The sequence below is a fragment of the Mya arenaria genome, chromosome 2 (genome assembly GCF_026914265.1).
Source record: "Mya arenaria isolate MELC-2E11 chromosome 2, ASM2691426v1".
Lineage (NCBI taxonomy): Eukaryota > Metazoa > Mollusca > Bivalvia > Myida > Myidae > Mya > Mya arenaria.
In genome coordinates, this window is record NC_069123.1 from 43,887,700 (window position 1) to 43,908,320 (window position 20,621).

The 20,621-nt window shown below is 32.9% G+C and overlaps 1 protein-coding gene across 1 annotated transcript in view; it reads right to left on the bottom strand.

Annotated features, from left to right (window-relative positions):
- LOC128205241 (netrin receptor UNC5B-like) overlaps window positions 1-20,621 on the bottom strand; it is a 113,154-nt gene that overhangs the window by 23,331 nt on the left and 69,202 nt on the right. Inside the window, 2 exon segments of the mRNA XM_052906753.1 lie at window positions 2,262-2,365; window positions 5,570-5,941. Coding sequence (XP_052762713.1) covers window positions 2,262-2,365; window positions 5,570-5,941 — 476 coding nt within the window.

Genomic DNA, 20,621 nt, shown 5'->3' on the forward strand with positions numbered 1-20,621 from the left:
GCTTGTCTGCGTAACAAAGCGGAATGGCTTGTGATATTTCAACAAAATAGTAATTAGAGGAACGTTGAGAGCACTGAAAATATGTCATTCAAATGTTACACTAAATAATAAAACAAACACTGGTATATACTGTCTTTTTAAAGGTACCAAACCCTTGGTTGAATTATACTGAAAATGACTCAATTCCCAAAACTATATTCAAAACGCTCTAGTTTGCAAAATATCTATTTCATTATGACATTGGAAAGGACATAAATTTCATGTTCAAAACTTGCCAAAGTTATGAATGAAGAACTTCATCAATTATTTCAGCTAAACATCAGACTTCAATCAGACACGTTTACAACGTGTTCCCGGACCAACAGCAATTTTGTCACCCATTTTTTCATCCCTATTTGACTAAACAATAAGATAATCATCTTTGTGGGGATAATCTTTGAAATTACGGGCTGTAAAACATTACAAAAACTTAATTTCGTCTCATAATCGGTAAACTCCTATAATTCGCAGACACGGTAACAAGATCACAAGGAATATATTAGAAATCCAATATGGTTAAAATTTAATATTTTTGTCAACATCAATAACTACTTATTTCACTGTTTAAAAGAATAATTACACCGCTTTAAACTCAACAATTATGAAATCCCATGGAGTCTCGAAGAAAATGATAAACGGGTTTAATAATCGTTTCAACAGACTTACCAGTTTATCAGTACAAATCATATTTTAATTCACACGCATGCATCATTTTCAATTCGTTTGAAAATGACAAATTATATGAAATTCAATAATCATTGAGGTTTATCAGATTTAAAACATCATTATAAACACAGAATTAGTATTTTTGCTGGCAAATTGCAATAGGAAACGCAATCTACATCACCTTAAATTGGATTTTAATTGAAGTGGTTTAAAAAATTACACAAACTCAATTTACAAATGCACATCCACCTTTCATTATCAACCATTGAGGAAAAACAAATTTCCCATGGCTTTCAAACAAATGTATCGGAAAATGAATCATTCATTTCATGCATTTTTTTCCCAGATGAAGCACCCTTGGAGTCCTGATTGAGTTTCATAGATAACACTGCATGAAATAATGCAATAGCATTGTGTTAAGGGAGGTTATTGATATTTTTAAAGGGAGGTTATTTGCTCACAGGATTTAGAGTGAAAATTGTTTCAAGGGAGATAATTTGCTCACCCTCTAAGAAAAAATCATTTGTCGTTAAGTTTAAGGTTTTTGCTTCAAGGGAAATAATTTACATACAATATGTAACGGCAAACTGAAATAGGGGCATATTAGTTAACAGTGTTTTAATTTTAATTACTTTTTTCAATCAATAATTTTCTTAACCTAACAGATAATTCAAACATAAAATGAGCAACTCTAATATACATTTCCTAGTTCTTAAACAGGCTATGTGGGTTTTAAACTGCAGCAAGATGTGGACTATTCTCAAACCATGCTGCTGGTATGCCCTCTCATGAGCTGCATAGGGAATAGTGACATAAAACATGAACACTTGAGAAACATAAGTATTTACGTAATTGATAATTTCTTACTTAGATATTCGCTGTTTTTAGATGGTAATAACGAACACAGGTAATGGGTGTTTTATTGGCGGTATTGATGTAATTGCACTCAAAATTTACGCAAAAACCTTCGTCACAAGAACAAACTACTTCTAGTAAGCCTGCTGCAAGGACTTTTTTTGTGCGCTGGGATATTTTTTTGGATCTGCATCATATATCCTGTAAGATTCTATAAGAATCCTTCGAATTAACGAGCATCCCAGGAATTTAGAAGTGCTATGTAAATTGTATGTATATGTATGGGAAATACATTTACTTTTATGAATAATCATCCTAGCTTTTGTAAAATTCTCTCTTATATATTCATTTATTGCATGCAAATGGTCAGAAGCAGACCAAACGCTTTCATCACCCTGCCAACGCCATTATTCTGTTGTCAGTAACAAACTGTAATCCAATCAAGGACTGTCTAGAAAAGTTCTACTGTAAATGATTAAGACAGGCTGTCTCATAAACACCTTTATCTTTATACAAATGTATACCTTTATTTTCTCTTACTTTTTTGCAAGTAAATTGTTCAGCTAAGTTTCAGCAATAAACTACAAACAATTTCTAGTTCAGACATTTTAAATAAGACTTATAATTGTTTGGTCGTTGTTGCAGAAGTGAGGGCGTTTTCACTTTCATCTTCCTTGACAAAAGTGGAGAAACTATCCTACCTCAGGAAGTGGTTTTCCCTCCGGTGGCAGACATCGCAGCACTGTCTGCTTGTTGAGTTCGACCCTCGTCTTGTGAGGCTGCCAGTCAAACTGACGTTTCAGGTCTGAAAATTCATAAATCATAATTATGATACACTTTCAGAATTGAAAGCACAAATAAAAAGCACACACAAAACCCCAACAATAAGGTCTGCAAAATTCTATGCAAAAAAAATACATTGTACATGCAGCTGTAAAATTCTTCCTTAGGTTTTTATATAATTGGCTGAACATGCCCAAATTCTTTAACTAGTGCTTGCATTAAAAAACGTCACCAAGCCTTACTATATTCTATCATTTGAGCAAGCCCATCAACTATTTTACCATGCAGCACTTGTAGGCTTCTACCTATCTTGACGCTGCATTATGCACAAAAACAGGTATTATAATACTTCATTATAATTAACAGATTTTGCATTTGGAAGTCAGAGAGAGTTTAATAAATCATCAACCATTGCATAACATTAAACATCGCCTAACAGAAGGCAACGTAGCAAGAATAGCTGCATTGTGGCCCTGACAAGCTTATCGTTTATTTACACAATCTTTCAAACAATGCAGAAAATTGTTTTAATTAACTAATTCATCAAGTGTCATTGCTTGAAACACAAGAATAACAGTATTAAACTAATTTGTAATGTACCCTTGTAGTCAATAAATCACTGACCATTTTAAGAAATGTCAGCGTGTTGACAGTAAGGCAGGGTACTGTAGACTTGAGAAGTCATCGGCAACCAAGATGTATGAATTTGTACATGAACTTTGACAATTTGAGCAAATGTTTGCAAAATTCGAAATGACATATTATTAGTATTTATGTAAATATTTAACTTTGTCAAGCAATTATTGAATTTTTAAATGATTTAGCCTTTTAAAACATCCTTAAGCATTTTTGGCAAGATAACTTTATGAATCATAAATCTGTTTTTGTGTTGTTTTTCTTCAAAATATTAACTGTTTATGTATTTAGTAATCATAGTTTTAGTCAAACATTTAACAAACTTTACATTGAAATCCATTTGCTTTTATAATTGTGTAGGACAAAACTTACAAACTTTGACTAAAGTTTGTTGATTTGAAGTTTGATAACAGATTTAATTTTAATGCAAAAAAGTTGGAGGGAGGTCATTTAATGTTATAGACAGAATACTTATAAATATCAGGAGGGCAAATCACAAGATCATTAAGTCAATACTTGGTATTTACAGTTCTGTCAAAACTTAAATTAATTGTTTTATACCTTTAAAACACCTGCGCTAAACAGGATGTCAATATTTTGTGCCAAATTTTAAATTGTTTTGAACTCTTTTTTGGCCTTCAATACAGACAAGTTTTATGGATCAGGACAATCTTAAATGTTTACCATTAAAAAGATTTTACTGCAATGTAATCAATATCAGTTTTAAGTCAAATTATCCCCCCCCCTTCGAAAAAAAGGTCCCATTAAAAATCATATCTTTAAGGTGTCATCATTACTCTTTCAATGAAATAAAAAGACAATGTACTCCTTTTTTTTTATTTTGAATCAATACGAAAACGATTCTGTCACTTTTACTTTCATTTTATTACAATTTTCAACTCTCAAAATCAATAAGAATCTATTTGCCATCTGATTTTGGTAATAAAAACCAGCTATTTTGTACAAAATTTGGCTGAAGATTCGAACCATAAAATCCTATGAGAATTAAAGATCTAAAGTGAAAGCAGACAATACTGTCTGACATTCAAATCAAATATTTCAAACCAAACAGGAAAGCAAAAAACCTAGCATGCTTGTTCTATAAAATGGTAAACCAGACACTTTCTTTCAACAGTACAACAAAATGGAATAGATTTTATTTATTAAAATGTTAAATTCAGTGTCAAAGTTTTGGCATTTCAGGAAAAAATAGAACTATTCAGAACTATTCTAATGGCAGACAAAAATAAAAGGTTTCTGATATGTTGGTGGTACATAGAATATGTTAAGAATCTTGATGGCATTATATGAAACTAAAAACTTTTTATTTCCCAAAAAGGTGGACTTCCGCAATGTTTTATATTGTCTTCAATAACAGTAGACAGTTTGATTATGTATGTCATCATTTACTTGTAGAAAGATGATTTTTCGGAAAAGTAATTTCCCCCACCAAGTCAAACCACAGACGGGGATTATCATTCACTTGTCATAACCAGGGATTTAACATTGCAGAAGACAGACAGGGCCATATATAAACTCGGCAATCAGAAATAAGCAAACATTTCTAAGGAATTGAATTTCAGAAAAGTTTACATCTTGAAATGTTACGCTTTAAATCAAAAAGTTTTTTTAGTCTGCTGTTTATGTGTTTTTATGTTGTTAAATCTAATATAAAATTGTCAAACACTTAGAGTATATCCATTTTACATACCAGGAGTACACCATCATACACTATCGCCTGGTTTTAATTTTCTCAAATGTGGGTTTTAGATGAATTTCAAATCCACTGAGACCTGTACGCTGAGTTCCCATCAACAATTGGTAGCTTATATATATAGATTGAATGAAATTGTCTCTGATAATGACAATAATAGTCTGAAAATACAATCCCATTTGCCCGGAGGTAAGTTTTTAACTTTTTTGTAATCAATTTAGCGGAGAGATATCTATGCAAAGCGCAAGATAAGAAAAACAATCAGAATATTAGATTTGATTTTGGCACGAGGTAATAACATGAATTGAACCACAATGACGGTGAAAATGATGAATTTCAAGACTATTTGTAGCCAATGCAAACTGATCACTAGTGAAACATATCTTTCCAGATGCAATCGTTAACTGTTGAACTCAGCTATTCGGAAGAGATGCAATCGTTAACTGTTGAACTCAGCTATTCGGAAGAGATGCAATCGTTAACTGTTGAACTCTGCAGCTATTCGGAAGAGATACAATCGTTAACTGTTGAACTCAGCTATTCGGAAGAGATGCAATCGTTAACTGTTGAACTCAGCTATTCGGAAGAGATACAATCGTTAACTGTTGAACTCAGCTATTCGGAAGAGATGCAATCGTTAACTGTTGAACTCAGCTATTCGGAAGAGATGCAATCGTTAACTGTTGAACTCAGCTATTCGGAAGAGATGCAATCGTTAACTGTTGAACTCAGCTATTCGGAAGAGTTGAGTCTTTTCAAGGACACCTTCATGGTCCAGAAGCATAATACTCATGTATACTAATACGATAAAATTTAAATTATCCGAAACAGAGATTCACTGTACATCTTCACTGAATTTGTATATGTAATACTTACAAGCTAGTTCTACCAGCCCTCGTTTATCGCTCTTCACGATATTTCCTCCAGGAATCTCGGCTGGTTGGTCAGAGGCGTAACATTCACACCAATATCCGTCCGATCCAAAATAGTCCTCCACGTCTTCCTTAGTCACAGTAATACTCGTTTCGATAATTTGTTTTTGGGTCACAGGGTCAACGGACATTAGATTAGTGTAGTGGTGTTGCTTAATCCATGAGTTGGCACATTTAAACGATATATGCACTGCCCCTAATGCTTTACATGTTATGGTTACTGGTTTATTTTTGACTACATAGTATTTTTCATCAGGTTCTATAAGAAACTTTGGTCCCCTCCGAAGTGCGCCGCCATCAAAGCCATTAAAATCACCTGAAAGTAAAAAGTCACATTAAGTAAAACAAAAGAAATAGAAAGATAATTTTAAAAATCACATATATTCAAATTTATGGGTATTTAAGAAGAATAAGCAAAGGGGAACAACTCCTGAAGGCTTGTTGACCAATACAAGAGTCTTGCATTCTGCAAGTGATAAAACCAATAGCCAGGAACTTTTCCGATGTCTTCACATGCAATTTGCATCCTTTCAAAGGGTAGAAACACCTTTTATGAACGGATATTGCACTGTAATTAAAATATATTTGTCAATTTATTACTGGCCATTAAGCAATTGAATTATATTGATGACACATCTGCAGGGGGGATGGGTTTTTTCTAAATTCAACATTCTCCTATCCTAATTGGTGCTAGGGCATTATGGCCCTTAAATATTTAATCACCCCCAATCTTTACTGAAAATACTTGAACAATTTAAAGAAAAAAACTGAAAACATGCTAAAATTTGAGTGTGTTTGGAGGATTTTTTTCTCACACTTTCTTGTTTTCTGTGTGTGTTTTTTCATGGCAAAGTTACATCAGGGCCTGTTTTCCAGAGATGGGGGGTCATAAAATGGCTTATTTCAAGCACTTTCAATAAAAGTCAATTAGCCAATCAATTTGACATGTAGACCTGGAAAACTGTGCAAGACATGTCTTCCTCCAATTTTCTTGAGAAAAAAAATCTTCACAAAAACCAGTTTTTCAAAGAAAACAGTTTAATTTTCTGCCCATTAAAAAATCACAAGGAGTTTTTCAACCAAATATCTTGTTTTAATATGAAAAAGAATACAATATTTATTAAATTTAATGTTCAAAGGAATCAGTATTTAATATATTGCCTTGAGACAATACGAACATTATTTTGAGGTCAAACTAGAAGTTTAATGTTTTCTTATTATTTGCATAGTGATGTTTTTGCTTCGAAGACTATTGACTTTCGAGTAATTTGCATATTTCGTGAGAATTTCAGACTAAAGTGATTAATAATTGATTCCCACTACCCTATAATTATTTCCCAACATTTTCTAGAGAGAGATAACATTTTCCGGATTTGCAAACACTATGCTATCAATTTTTCTAATGCACTAACAAAACGTGTAAGAAAATCTAACCTAAAAATTGAGACAATTCCGAAACAATCTTTCAAAAGTAAAAGTGAAAATGTGCAAGAGAACAGTTTTATCAACAATTTCGCAGGAAGCCACGATAGCGTTACGAGATTATTTACGATAAGGTGAAAAATTATTGCCATATCTCATTTCAGTTCGCAGCCTTTACGCCTTTTTTCAGTGACAAAACGCACCTATTATCCAGATACTTGACTAATGCAGAAATTAGATATGTACAATTTTCTAGACAAATTCTCAAAAACACCAGCAATTTCGGTCATTAAAGGTAATCTTTTACCGATTTAACAAGAAAATTGTATGATGCAAGCACGTTCTGTTTGTTAGTGTCACTTCCTACAGTAATTTATGATTTCGCCTCCCAAACATTATTTTATTCCTCCATAAAATTTATGTAAATCATTGAATAAGAATGATAATTTCATAACACATTTCTTTGACCTAGCCCAAGCGCTTTATCGTAAGGCAATTTTACAAATTTAAACTGTGATAAAAGTCTGAAATCGCTTTTATAAAAGGAAATAACATTTGACAATAATTTGTGATCAAAATAGTAAGTTTTATTCATAACCCTGGAATGGTTCAATCACATTTTTATATAATCATTTCAGACTAAAATTGATTTTATATTCCTTTAATGTATATAAAATATTTGTCTGTGTATTTTGTTATTAAACAATGACACATTGCGATTATTTACTCAAAACATAAATAAATGCAACCAATAACAAATACGACATAATGAAATATTAAATTGAATGTACAGTTTTTTTCCCATGAACCCAAATTAAAATTCATGAAAGTTTTGTTCATTTGTTTCCATTACCTTCTGTTTCCTCATCAGGAATTACTGCTGCTAATCCCGACACTGTACTCACAGCCAACGTAATTATTAATAATTGTAATCTCATCTTGTTTAATACTCTCACACTAAAACATGATTTTCTGACTGAAAATAGTATTCCACTCATATTCAAATCCCACTGTCAACCATTAATACTCCACTTAATAACTGTACTTTCGACTCGTGATTTTTAACCACAATTTTTTCCATGAAACAAGTACTAGCTATTTCAGGGCTATACTGTTAAAAACTAAAAACATGGCACACATCAAATCATATAACAATTTCTCCACTGTTAGTCGATCTTGTATCAAAATCCAAAGTTCATTTGAGAAACACAGATTTCATTTAAAATCTCGTAATGAATATTTTATCAAAATGACATCCATCCGTCAAACTTAGTAGTCAAGTACAGTTAATGTTGTTGGACGATCACAATAGAAACTTTAGAACAAATCTGTGTCATTACAATCAGATTGAAGATGATTGCTTACATTTTATCTAAATCCAGAACTTTAAAACGTGAAATCCTACCAACGCTATCATTTGGGACATCTACATAAGTAAAGATCCCGAGTCGAGATATGCAACTCGGTAATCCACTTAACTCCGGACTTAATCTTATTTAAAACTAAATCCCTTTATTTCATTGGGACATCTTTATACGATCTTTCTTTACTATCCTTTTAGGCACCAAAATGTTCGCAAACTTCATCAATGTGTATTATCCGCTCAAAGTATTGTTCTATTTTATTTACATTTCATTCATGTGTGTATTCCTTTAACCATACTTTATAATACATCAGCATTGAATAAAAACTTCACGAGTATTCGCTAAGTGATTAAATTAATTCCAAGTCTAACATCACACACTTGTCTCTATTGACATTGTAGCGAAATATCCACTAGCCAGTTTGTATGTATTTTTATGAAATAATCCCCAGAACAATCAAACACAGATACTCAATTCACAATGCTTGTCCACACTAAACTGAGTCTAGCTTAAATCTCTCTCTCCTCACAGATCCACAGCTATCACAGTAAAATTGACTCCCACAATAGTGAGCCTTTGGGCCAATGCACTACGATCTTGTTTCCTTCAATGGTTAAACTACACTGTGTGTGCTATGTGCTATTGCTCAGGCTGATATATCAGTGTACCTTTCGCTATTGGAGTTCAAAAATGCCTATGGCTATTTTGCGTGTGCATGCTTAATGCTTTAATTGTTACTTTTTTAACATTCCTCTTAAATTACTTCTTATTTGATGGCCTTTGTTACAATTATTGAAACAATCTTTAAAATTAAACAAATATTGTAAAACCACAAAGTTGAGGATCATGACTTGAGAAAATATTGAAATTCACTAATAAACCACATGTAAATACCAGAAACTCTATACAAAAATAATATCCACTCCAAGATTATTTTCTGAATCAACTCAAATCCCCTTGATAATTGATAAGTTACTATAAAACCACCACCACACTAAGTAAATTCTCCACAAATACTGAGGACCGTTTGTTTAGACAGGAAATGTATATACAACACGGTTCTGCAAATTCTGACCGAGCCCAGCTGGAGATATGAAATGTTGTTGCATGGCTACTGGCTATACCTGGCTACCTGGGGATCAGCCAAGGAGAAAATCCAATGGTCTTGCTTTTCTGGAAAAACAATAATTATGACCACTGGATGATGGGGTGGGGTATCTTTGATCAGGAACCCAGGGGTATCGATTAGCATGGTGATGCACATATCCATAACAATTAATCATATATCTGCAGGATCTACTGGGCTGTCAATCATCGCACATTACATGGACCGAACAATGAAGGGAAGCAGAACTCATTAGGGGTCACATGTGACCACAGTTCCTGGCATTTCTATCTAGAATCTTAGTTTATATTGATAAATGCAGAAAAATATGGGCGACTAAATGTCAGAGAAATGCCACAGACTTTAATTGTAGATATTTACATGGTTACATAGACATTTCCTGATTCACGCAGGAATAATTTGGTCAAGAAATTAAACAAAGAAAATAACAATCCAGTGAAAATTGCAAAAATAGATCACTAATTTATTGAATATTAGCACTGCATTGAAAACAAGTAAAATTTAACAGCACACGAAAATGCTAAACTGAAGGGCTTTTAACAAATGGATGTAAAAACCTTTGAACCATGAAACATTTTCGTGGCACATTTGTTAGTTTCACCAGTTTCACCGATAATTCACCATCTGTAGCCTTCAATTTCCCCCCCAGTTATTAAGCAGGTGTATCTTGGGTAATTTTCGCCACTTTTTACAACCAGGCAATGCCCTGGGCTCTCATAATGGTGTTTCCATTCACGCCCAAACACTGAACTATGCAGTCAAAACCCTGAACTATGCACGCACCACCAATAAACTGGGATATTAAATTAATTGTAAATGTATGAAGTCACAGATTTATCACACTTCTTGAATAAGAAATCAGACAATTTTCAGACAATTTTGACCAAATTTACAGCTAATCAACACAGTCACATATTGATTCCACTTCTTATACAAGAGAAAAGAAAACATTCTTATAGTTTTCATGAAATTTACACAATTACCTAGATTTTCTATGACAGATATAGGTTCTTCTAAAAAGCTGTCAAAGACATAATGTGCCAAATAATGGAAACATGAGAAATAAGTTAACAAAAGGAAATTGACTGTATTTGGCACACCAATTGAAGATTTGAGAAAATGTGTCACAAACATGAGTGCAAGGCTCCGAGGGATATTGGGTGGACAGGATATGTCAAATGGACTTACAAACATGCCTACATGTATATAGCATTTATTAATAGTGTTATAAGTACCAAACTGTCATGTCATGACAATCTGTTCCCTCCTTTTTTAAGCATACTTTGGAGATGATTTATATTTTTTGTTTATTTTCGGTCCATTATAAGCGTCTTTGATAATATTTTCATTAATGTTAGGTATTAGACCTTTCAAATTTGGGACTAATCTCTAATATAATTGTCTTTCAATTGTTACTTCTCATCCAGGCCGGTAAATTGCAAAAACAATGGTCAATATTTAATTGATTGCAAATTATTAATATAATCACCTATATCATAAATGGAATGTTTAATCATTAAATGACTTTCTTTGAAGCTAAATGCAATTAAACCATAGAGCCATTACAATATCAAAAGTAAACTTTGCATACAAGATTATAAGAGATTAAATAATTGTAATAATAATTTCCTAACATTAATACAACAGGGCTATCTGAAACAGTTAAAATCTTCCTTCATATCAAATTAGCCAGTAAATCTGTTAAATAATACAGATTGTTAAAGATAAATTGTCAAAAGAAACTTTACAATGGTTTCATAATTGTTATCTAAATTTTAATGACTGTCAACGCCATTGTTCTTAAGTCAACACATAGAATTATGAAGCCAAGATGATCAAGGTGATTAATAAGGGTTGCAGTGAATCTAATTTTCTGTCAACTGACCTTGCCCATGCCTCAAGACCCAAGGTCAAATGACATTCCCATCCCAACCCCTCAACCACTATAGAAATCTACTGTTTTAAGTTTAGGATCTGAATTACCTTGTGACATTAGAAAGAGCAAAAAAGTCAATTAAGGGAGTCCAGTTTTTAAAATAAGTTCCCTATAGACATTTACAAGGGACTAGAGTCTTGTAGTCGGCTCAGCAGTCACAACAAGGGGAAGATAAGTTACTAAGTATGTACATGTTGACAGTCCCCACCCTGGGGGCGTTGTTCCTTGTCATACATCATTAATACCCCTGGGTGGCTCGCTGTCTTTTTTATGTCATTATTACATTAATTAACTTTGATAAGAAATCGGCAGATACAGTAATAAAATGTTCCTGTCTAAATTCAAAGTCCACCGTTCTATTGTATGGACATATGGGACATTTTTTATGACTCTTTTATAGGTTAGTTATGGTCAGTTACTATAGAAGGGCTAAAATATTTTTGCCACAAGCAGATCAGCCAGATTTTAGCATTATCATAAAAACTTAAAATCGGCACCTGTGAAATATCAAACACTCCCTATACTTTTTATTTTCACAGGTTTGTAAGCATTATGTTTAATTTTCATTGTGCAAATTTATTAACATTAATCTATTATATATCAAATCACATGTCTAGCAGTAATTTTCTTCAATAAAAAGGTGCAGATTTTGACCACAACAAAACCTTTGATTGGATTTTCAATTAATCATCAAAACCAGAAGAAAGAGATCAAATTTTATGTCTTTAAAAAGAGTCAGGGCTGAAAATTCCATCAATCACTCCCAATTACAGAAAACATTAGTTCTGGTTTTTTTGGACAGTTTCTTCATTTGGTCACAAGTTTGACACGAATATATCCTGCTTCCGTGTAGCATGAATCATGGGACTATTAAAAGGGCCACAAGTTTCGTGACGAAAATACACTAGTGCGTAAAAATGGAAGAGAACTTTCAATATCCCAGCACTGATCCAAATCTTAACCACATGTTACAATAATACAGTTTTATGACATTTCTCTGACAACAGTTTAATATTGAAGGAATAATCGATGGACATTATGGTCAACATCAGACAAAATACTCGGTTATCAGGAACAAACGGACAAGAAATATTTCATTTCTGTGATATTGCAAAGAAATAATAGGACAGTTTGGATATTTTTCCATCCATATTAGTGGTCAGAATATTATCACTTCGAGATTAACTGCTGTTCCATCCAGCTCCAACGATAATGAAATGTTTTGTTCTCTGATCAATATTCTTACTTTACTGAATATTAATACCAATTCCTGACCATTCAAATGTGGAGAGTAACTCATTATACATGTAAGTTTTCATGACATCTGGCAGCCTCTTGAACCTCCTTCATTAAATTAAAGTTGTATCGAGCCAGGCATAATTTCTTATCACAAATTATTATTAACCGATTCCGATTTAAATTACTCAAAACATGATGTTATGCTGTCACATAATGTACTGTAGTTTATGTTCTAACGTAATGTAGTTAATGTTCTTACATAACATAGTTTAAGGCCAAATTTCTTTTTTTCTTTTTTTAATTTTTCATTTTTTTTTACCAAATGGCTATAAAAATGGTATGGTCGACGCCTATTTCATAGGTAGGGTCGGGTAACCCGAACCAAATGTATTTTATTAAGCCTTATTAAAATATAACATTTTTAGTTGTTATGACATTTAATAATACACAAAACATTGGTAAGAAAACTCATTTCAGCATAATCGCGAGTCAAAAATAGTTTTAAATAGGGTGACTCGTCACATCTTTATAACCAATCAAGGGCACATAAGTAAGAATTAAGCTACATTTCCAGGTATTTATCTTACAGGATCAACATTAACTTTGATACAATGTTTATCATTTTCACACACATATTATAAATAATTTTTTACTCTGACAGGAAGTATCTGAAAACGTCCATAAAACACCCTAGGTTAATCTTGGTTTAACATACAAATTCGTACCTGTATCTTCTTAATGGCGTAAAAATAGAAAATAATGTATTCATTATTCGTCATTTTCCCTAAAAAACTACCAATATCACAACATTTACCCAGATAAATAGAAATAAATCTGATTAACGTGATATTACAACGAAATAAATCCTTCCCAATCATTCCGATTACATTATTTGCACTGTTTATATAATCAGTAAATTTTCTTACAGAAAAAAAATACTGCTTGTATTTTCTGCGTGCATTCATCAAGAAAATAGCTTGCAGATAATATTATAAAACAATAAGACAAAACAAAGGGTATATATTTAAAATTGCAATTGTGTAGACTTGCTCAAACAGTTGTGCAAGGTTTGTACCAGAGGATATATATTTTCAATCTTCTGAAAGGATCTGTCTACCAGCTGTTGCCACAAATCTGATACATTTTCCTATCCAAGGGATAAGTTGTGTCATTCATTTCTCCCAATGTATTATCCATATTTCGTATTGAATGCTAACAAGGAAATCATTAAAGGTGACCAAATGTTGTCAAATGCTTTAATTAATCTATAAAAAAACTCATAATGGAGTTAACTTCTGGCTGAACAGATGGCAATAAAGAGGCCTTTCATTCATAAATATACTCGGTCACACAATTTCCAATGTTTGTTTCTAATCACTTAAATTTTTTACATGACTGTATGACTTTGAAGAACATTGCACACTCGCGCAGCATCGCATTGATTGTGAAAAAGCTAAATCAGCCTTGACGATATAGCTAACGTTTGCCTTTTGGTTCTCCACTTGCAGTATAAAGTACTAAATATTACAGGGATACAAAACAATAACCGTTTAGTTTGCTTGCGTGAGGGAATGTTAGCCTTCTTATTATTTAACTGAACATATTGAAGCTCTTGAAATAAACTGCATAGCCATCAGTGACAATATCTTACTAATTTCTTAATGTTGTTAATGTTGTTGTTGTTTTCAACTATTCACAGCCATGAAACATAGAGAACTTGGAAGGCCCATACAATCTTGTTTGTCCAAGGTTATAAATCAATGCTAGTGTTGAAGGGTAGGGCCATAAAACTGGAATAATGGGCCCAAAACCGTGACCCCTGGGATTGGCCACACTGACCCCTCAAGATGAGCTTGAAATATTTGTATGTTATAGGGTTTTTGGTTCTAGAAATTGCCTTTGAAGTGATGTCCATAAATATTTAAAGCCTGAAAAGACAAATATTAAGGACTTTTTACAGCAGTTTCTCAAAATCAGGGTTGAAGATTTGTTATCTCTCCATCTTAAATTTTATTGAAATAAAATATAAAAACTAAGATGATTTTAATACTGAAAGATTGCATGGCCATGTTAAACATTTTCGTATAGTCCAGCAATTCTTTCTTCAGAAATTCAAGGTTTTATCAGGACCATAAATCAACTGCCCCCATCACTCAAATTAATAGCATTAAAATAACCCCACCCACACCCAGCTTGCCTTTCAAAAATGATCAGCAGAAACCCCATTTTCAACCAAGCACACAAAAGACCCCATGCAAAAGCATGTAGGACATAAATTTCAACTGATCTTGAAGGCCATTTCTCTGTGCCAAAATGTCAAACAAACCCAATCATTAAAACTATCAGTATCATTTATCAGCAAGAATAGAAAATACATCTAATACCCTTGAAAATCTATTTACTAGACAGCAATATATCAAAGAAAGGACTTAATTGGAAACAATATCAAAGAGGGTTTATCCTCACGGAATAATTTCAGGAAAATGTCCATCTTGATGGTTTTGTTTGGTCAGCACTAAGATACCAATCTAATTTGATTGGAAATATTGGGACCAGAATTTGTTCTCACATTTTCCCCTTGAACCACTGTGCAATATGATATGGCTTCTATGATCTTTCTATTTATCTCTAAATCCATGTTACATTCAGATTTACTGATAAGCCCAACATGGCTGGAGACTCATGAACCATTACTGATAGAAAGTGGTTCCTCTGATCAAATCATTATTAATAACACTTTGAACATTGAAAAAGAATGTCAATAATAAGTATATTTATAAACCTCTACCCTATAATTTTGTAACTCATTGTGAATAATGCAATAATACAATTATTCCATGACAGGTTTGAAGGTTTTAAACTATAGAAAATGTAGTTTAAAAGTTAACATAGGTAAAATTGTTTAAATTCCAATAATTTTCAAACTTGACAAAATTATCAGGAATACACACTACAGACCACCTTTAAGTCAAGGTCTCTCAATCAAACAGATTCCAATAATCTAAAAGCTGGAAATTCAGAATTCTTTGAAAAAGTTTTACCTATATTTCCACCCAATAACTCAACTATTGTCCCTGATTCGTCAAGAAATGATTCATTAGATGTTGGATACACAACTGTTGCATTTTTTATTTGTACTTGTGGGATCTCTTACACAATTTGAGCCACATCAGAGACATTCCCCGTCTTACTAATTACCTTTACAATACCTGATTACCAAAGACAACTTTTGCATAACCTTGTTGATAAGACATTGCTACCATTCTCACAAACGTTTGATGTACAGGGCTTATCAGATGGAAGGAAGAAATTGACAACACATTTTCCCTCTCTGTAATACACCTGGTCACAATATAACAAGCTCTTACATTTTCATATTTGTGTATCCTGAATGATATTGGTTATTAGTTACCAGAGAAAATATTTGAGTCATCACCAAACCTCTTTCCTCACTTATCCTCTACCATGAAAGCCCTATGATGAACCATTACCAAGCAAATTTCAATAGCCACCCTCCCAATATTTGTATTAACACTTAACATCTTCCCTTTCTGGCTGTTATCTATGTTATTATGGAATATCTTAATCCCATTCCCTTGTCTGTCAGTCAACAGACACTTGCGAAACCAAATTTGCCAATTTCTCTCACAAATTAGCAATGACAGATCAAAGATAATTTTCTTGATACTTCATGTACAGCTCATGACATGGTGATCTCTGTTGGTCACCTCTGTCCGAACAACAACCAGTTCAAGTGGTCAGTTCCTGATTTCTCAGCTGATTTTCTGACCACTGCAGCCTAAGCCCATCTAGAGTGACCATCAGACACTTTTAATGTCCAGTCTGATTAGTGATGGTCAATGAGATCTTAAACAGTAGCCATGTTGCCTCTGTCAGGTTTGGTGTCATCTTCTGTATCAATGAAGGCATCAACAGACTCACCTTTGTCAATTTTATTGTCTTTGACAAGTCAAGAGTGAGTCGGTCCGATATGCTGAGCACGATATTAAGTTCAACAAGGAACAGGAAAGAAGAAATTTTAGGGCATTAAATTGTTGTTTAAACACTTAAGAAAAAATAATAAAAAGTGTTTTATACTTCTAATTGAAATAGTAATAAACTCCTTAAAATTCAAGTTCACCAAAAAACGCTCAATCATTATTACCTTGGGTTAAGAGTCAATCAACATGGGAAGCAATAATTCGCAAACAAATCTTCAAATGTTCATGATTTGTGATGCTTTTTTGCAATACCTTGGATAACGGCGCCCTTATCACAAACAATCAAGACAATTTGTTAAATTTCGTGTCACAATATGCATAAACATTCTGAATCTGATTTCAAGATTTGAACCGATCCCCCACATAGATGCTTATTTAAAACATCAGAGAATTTATCTAGATATAAAAGAAAAAAAATTCAGTCCAAAATCTAGGAAGAGGAATTGCTACAGAAGCAGCTAAGCTTATGCTTAACTTTTTACTGAACAACATCTTAACAATTAAATCAGACATATGTTCATACTTTGCTGACAGATTCAACTTTATGGCATGTTAAAAGCCCATAGTTACTGACTACTATTCAGATACTTCACAGATTCCAACAAAATGCGAAACATCGAAAAAAGACAAAAAACGAAAATAGCTGTTGCCTAAGAATAAAAGTGATTCCAGAATGATAACAAGAGAAAATGCTAAACGCATCATGTGTTACAGAAAATGCAAACGTATGTGCAGCTGATTAGATCAAAATGAATCACATGGGATTTTTCCTGAATGCCAATTCTACCTCATTAGCTTCATGAAAATGGAAATTTAGTGAATTCTGATAAAATTAAACCCAAACAATTCTCCACCTTGCAAAAACATGAAGTTTTGGTATCAGTCTTAACTATCTTGCACACGCTTTTTGAGTTTTCGTCTGATTTCATTAGATTTTGACATAGACTGGTTCAACTAGAATGTTCAAGCAAAAGGTCTACCAGATCCCACTAAAGATAACTAGTTCACCTACATTGTTAATAATCTCTAACCTTTCAGCAGGTGGGCTTTCAAGATAATCTCTAAACGAATGCATTTTTATGTGACTATACATCTCCCTTTTGCATTAAAATCCAATCCACAGGTAACTTGACTTAACATTTGACATAAAATTTCGATGGATTTCCGAGATCAAAGGCACGTTGAAATTTTAAGGTTATAATACTTATTTTTTATTGGAAGAATGGTTACAAGAAGTAAAACCAAAGAATGAAATCTACAGCAAGCTGATAAGTGAACACTCAATATTTCAACGAGTGGAAAATCGCATATAAACGCCTTCATCGAAACACATAACTTAGGCTTATAACACTTGAAAAAAACATTATCTGAATTTGGAATCAGTTTTGATCATTGAAAGCTAATTTAATATAAGAAGGATCCTGAAAGAAAAAAAACAACTTAGATTTTGAACCATTTTTGTAAAAAAAAATCACTTCTATTACTATATCCTGAAAGGCTTTCACTATATTATTGTAGGCTATTAAAAAAGGTTTAAATATCCTATAGGCAACAACATGTTCATTTACGTTTCAGATTATAATAGTATGTATGTTACGTCTCATTGAGATTAATAACCCATTTTTATTAATATATAACGTAAAAACATGAACATGTATACATAACAATGTATACATGTATTCGATGTCCAGCACATGTGGTCAGCGATCGCCAGATGCCTCCCTGGTCAATGTCAGAGGTGATTACCTATAATTAGGTGGACAAACATGTTACATTAGTGTTTGTTACTGCAAATGCCTGGAATAGTCTCTTGTTACACCTCTTGTTACTCAGATGTAACTGACCACTGGACTCACCATTACACAGATCACTGCCTTGGGCCTAACCAGTCCCATATATCATACTCTTGGACATTTTTTCATGTTCTTTGCTTGATAATATGAATTTGCTGAGCTAAAATATAACCACCAGAAGCAAATTTTGCCTGGAAAAACTGATTCCTGCAGAACATTTTTTTTCTCCAACTTAGATGTAGAGAAAGGTTTGTCAGCTTATGAGAAGTTCTTCCTCTGCAAATAATGTCTATTATTCAAATTTTCAACTTACTTTCAAAGTTAATTTTTAATTTACACATCTGGTCACAGAAAACTGGATCTTCTTACAGAAAATTATTTCAAATCATGACTGTCCATTTACTTACAGACGCAAGTCAATATTTTCATTGAAGTTAATACTCAAGAAAATGAACTGGTCATAATAAACCACTATTATAATGTCATTATGACTTCATCGTCTTAAATTCTTAAACAAATATTGTTTCTGCTTGAATATCTGCAGTTGGTGACGGATTATATTGATTTGGTCAAGAGCCGTTAAAGGTGGACAGGACAAACATATTTCACCAAGCGCTCCATTACCTTCCTACCCCATTCACAACTGTAATCTGGTAAATATTGTAAACACGGAATTACCTATTCAACTAATCTGTTTACTTACCCATAATTTACACATTGAGACATAAAAAGGCAAAAGTTACGAACGGATTGCCATTTAGATGCATTTGAAACGCCTGAGGGCACGTTAGGAGTGTAATCATTTACCCGCTTTTGTGTTCTGTCGCTTTATATCGTCATATTTGTTTAACAATCAGTTACAACCGTAAAATCTTGAATGAGCGGAAAAGTTCAAAAGAGACCTCTGTTCTATGTAAATTACTAATGTTTACAGTTTTCTGGTTATAAATTCTGCAAAAACTTTTCATGACAAATCTTATGTTTACACAAGCTGAAAGATTAAGACTACATGAATATGAATAAATCAGACAGAGAAACGTATGTTACATAGAGATTAGCGTATATTTTATGGGGTAGCCTGTCGACAAAATCCATAAAGTCAAAAAGAACATACACAAACTAGACTGCTTGGTATAGCATACATAATTACATAAACAGGACCAGTTTTCTTGGCGCATGTATTTCCCAGGTTTTTCATGTCAAATGATCGCCCTTTTATGTCTAACGAATATAAACATGATCAGCTGGAATAGAAAAATATGATATCATTTCACTGCTGTTATGCCCTAATGATGATAATAACAACAATAATAATGATCAACACATGCAATTATTACTCTGGAAATATTTATTCTTACAACACTGAAGTGTCGATTATAAAACACCAATTTTACAATACGATGCTTGATAAGATGACCTCTTTATGTTTTAAATGGCAAATTGACAATGAGAGGCATATCAGAACTTTACGTAATAAATGCTTACTTATAGTTAGTCAAACAAGCCAATCAGAGTCAAGTATTTCATACACTCTTATCTTGGTTATTGGCCTACCCGAATGAGTCGCTCCCAAAGTTGAATAAGTAATAAAGGTACGTCACCCACAACTCGAGGTATTGAAATTATACATGAGTGCTTCTGGGGGAACGTATAGTTATAATCATGAGAATTGTAGGTACCATGTTGCCAAAGGCAACGTTCAATAACTAGTGTGCGTTGTAAGTAAATAGCATAGCAATTTAACTAGTTATATAATGGTTATATGCCCATATATAGATATGGGAGTTAAAGGGACTCACTAATGTTTTTGACCAAAAAACTAGTTTTTCCGAAAATGAATCTGAAAACACTTGTTATATAATTATATTACTCTTTGATACTGAAATTGCAAAGATACAAAGGATAAAAAAATATTCTTGTTTTAATGGGGAGCACACGGATACATCAAGAAAAAAATAGAAAATTGATAGCATAACCACTCAGCCACAGGAACAGTCATACATACTGCATTGGATTTTTAACATTTATTTAATACCTTGAAAGCATTATGTGATAATGTCATTCAACCAATCATGCTTCAGCCTTTTGCTGTATTGTGTTTACAAAGTTTTTCGA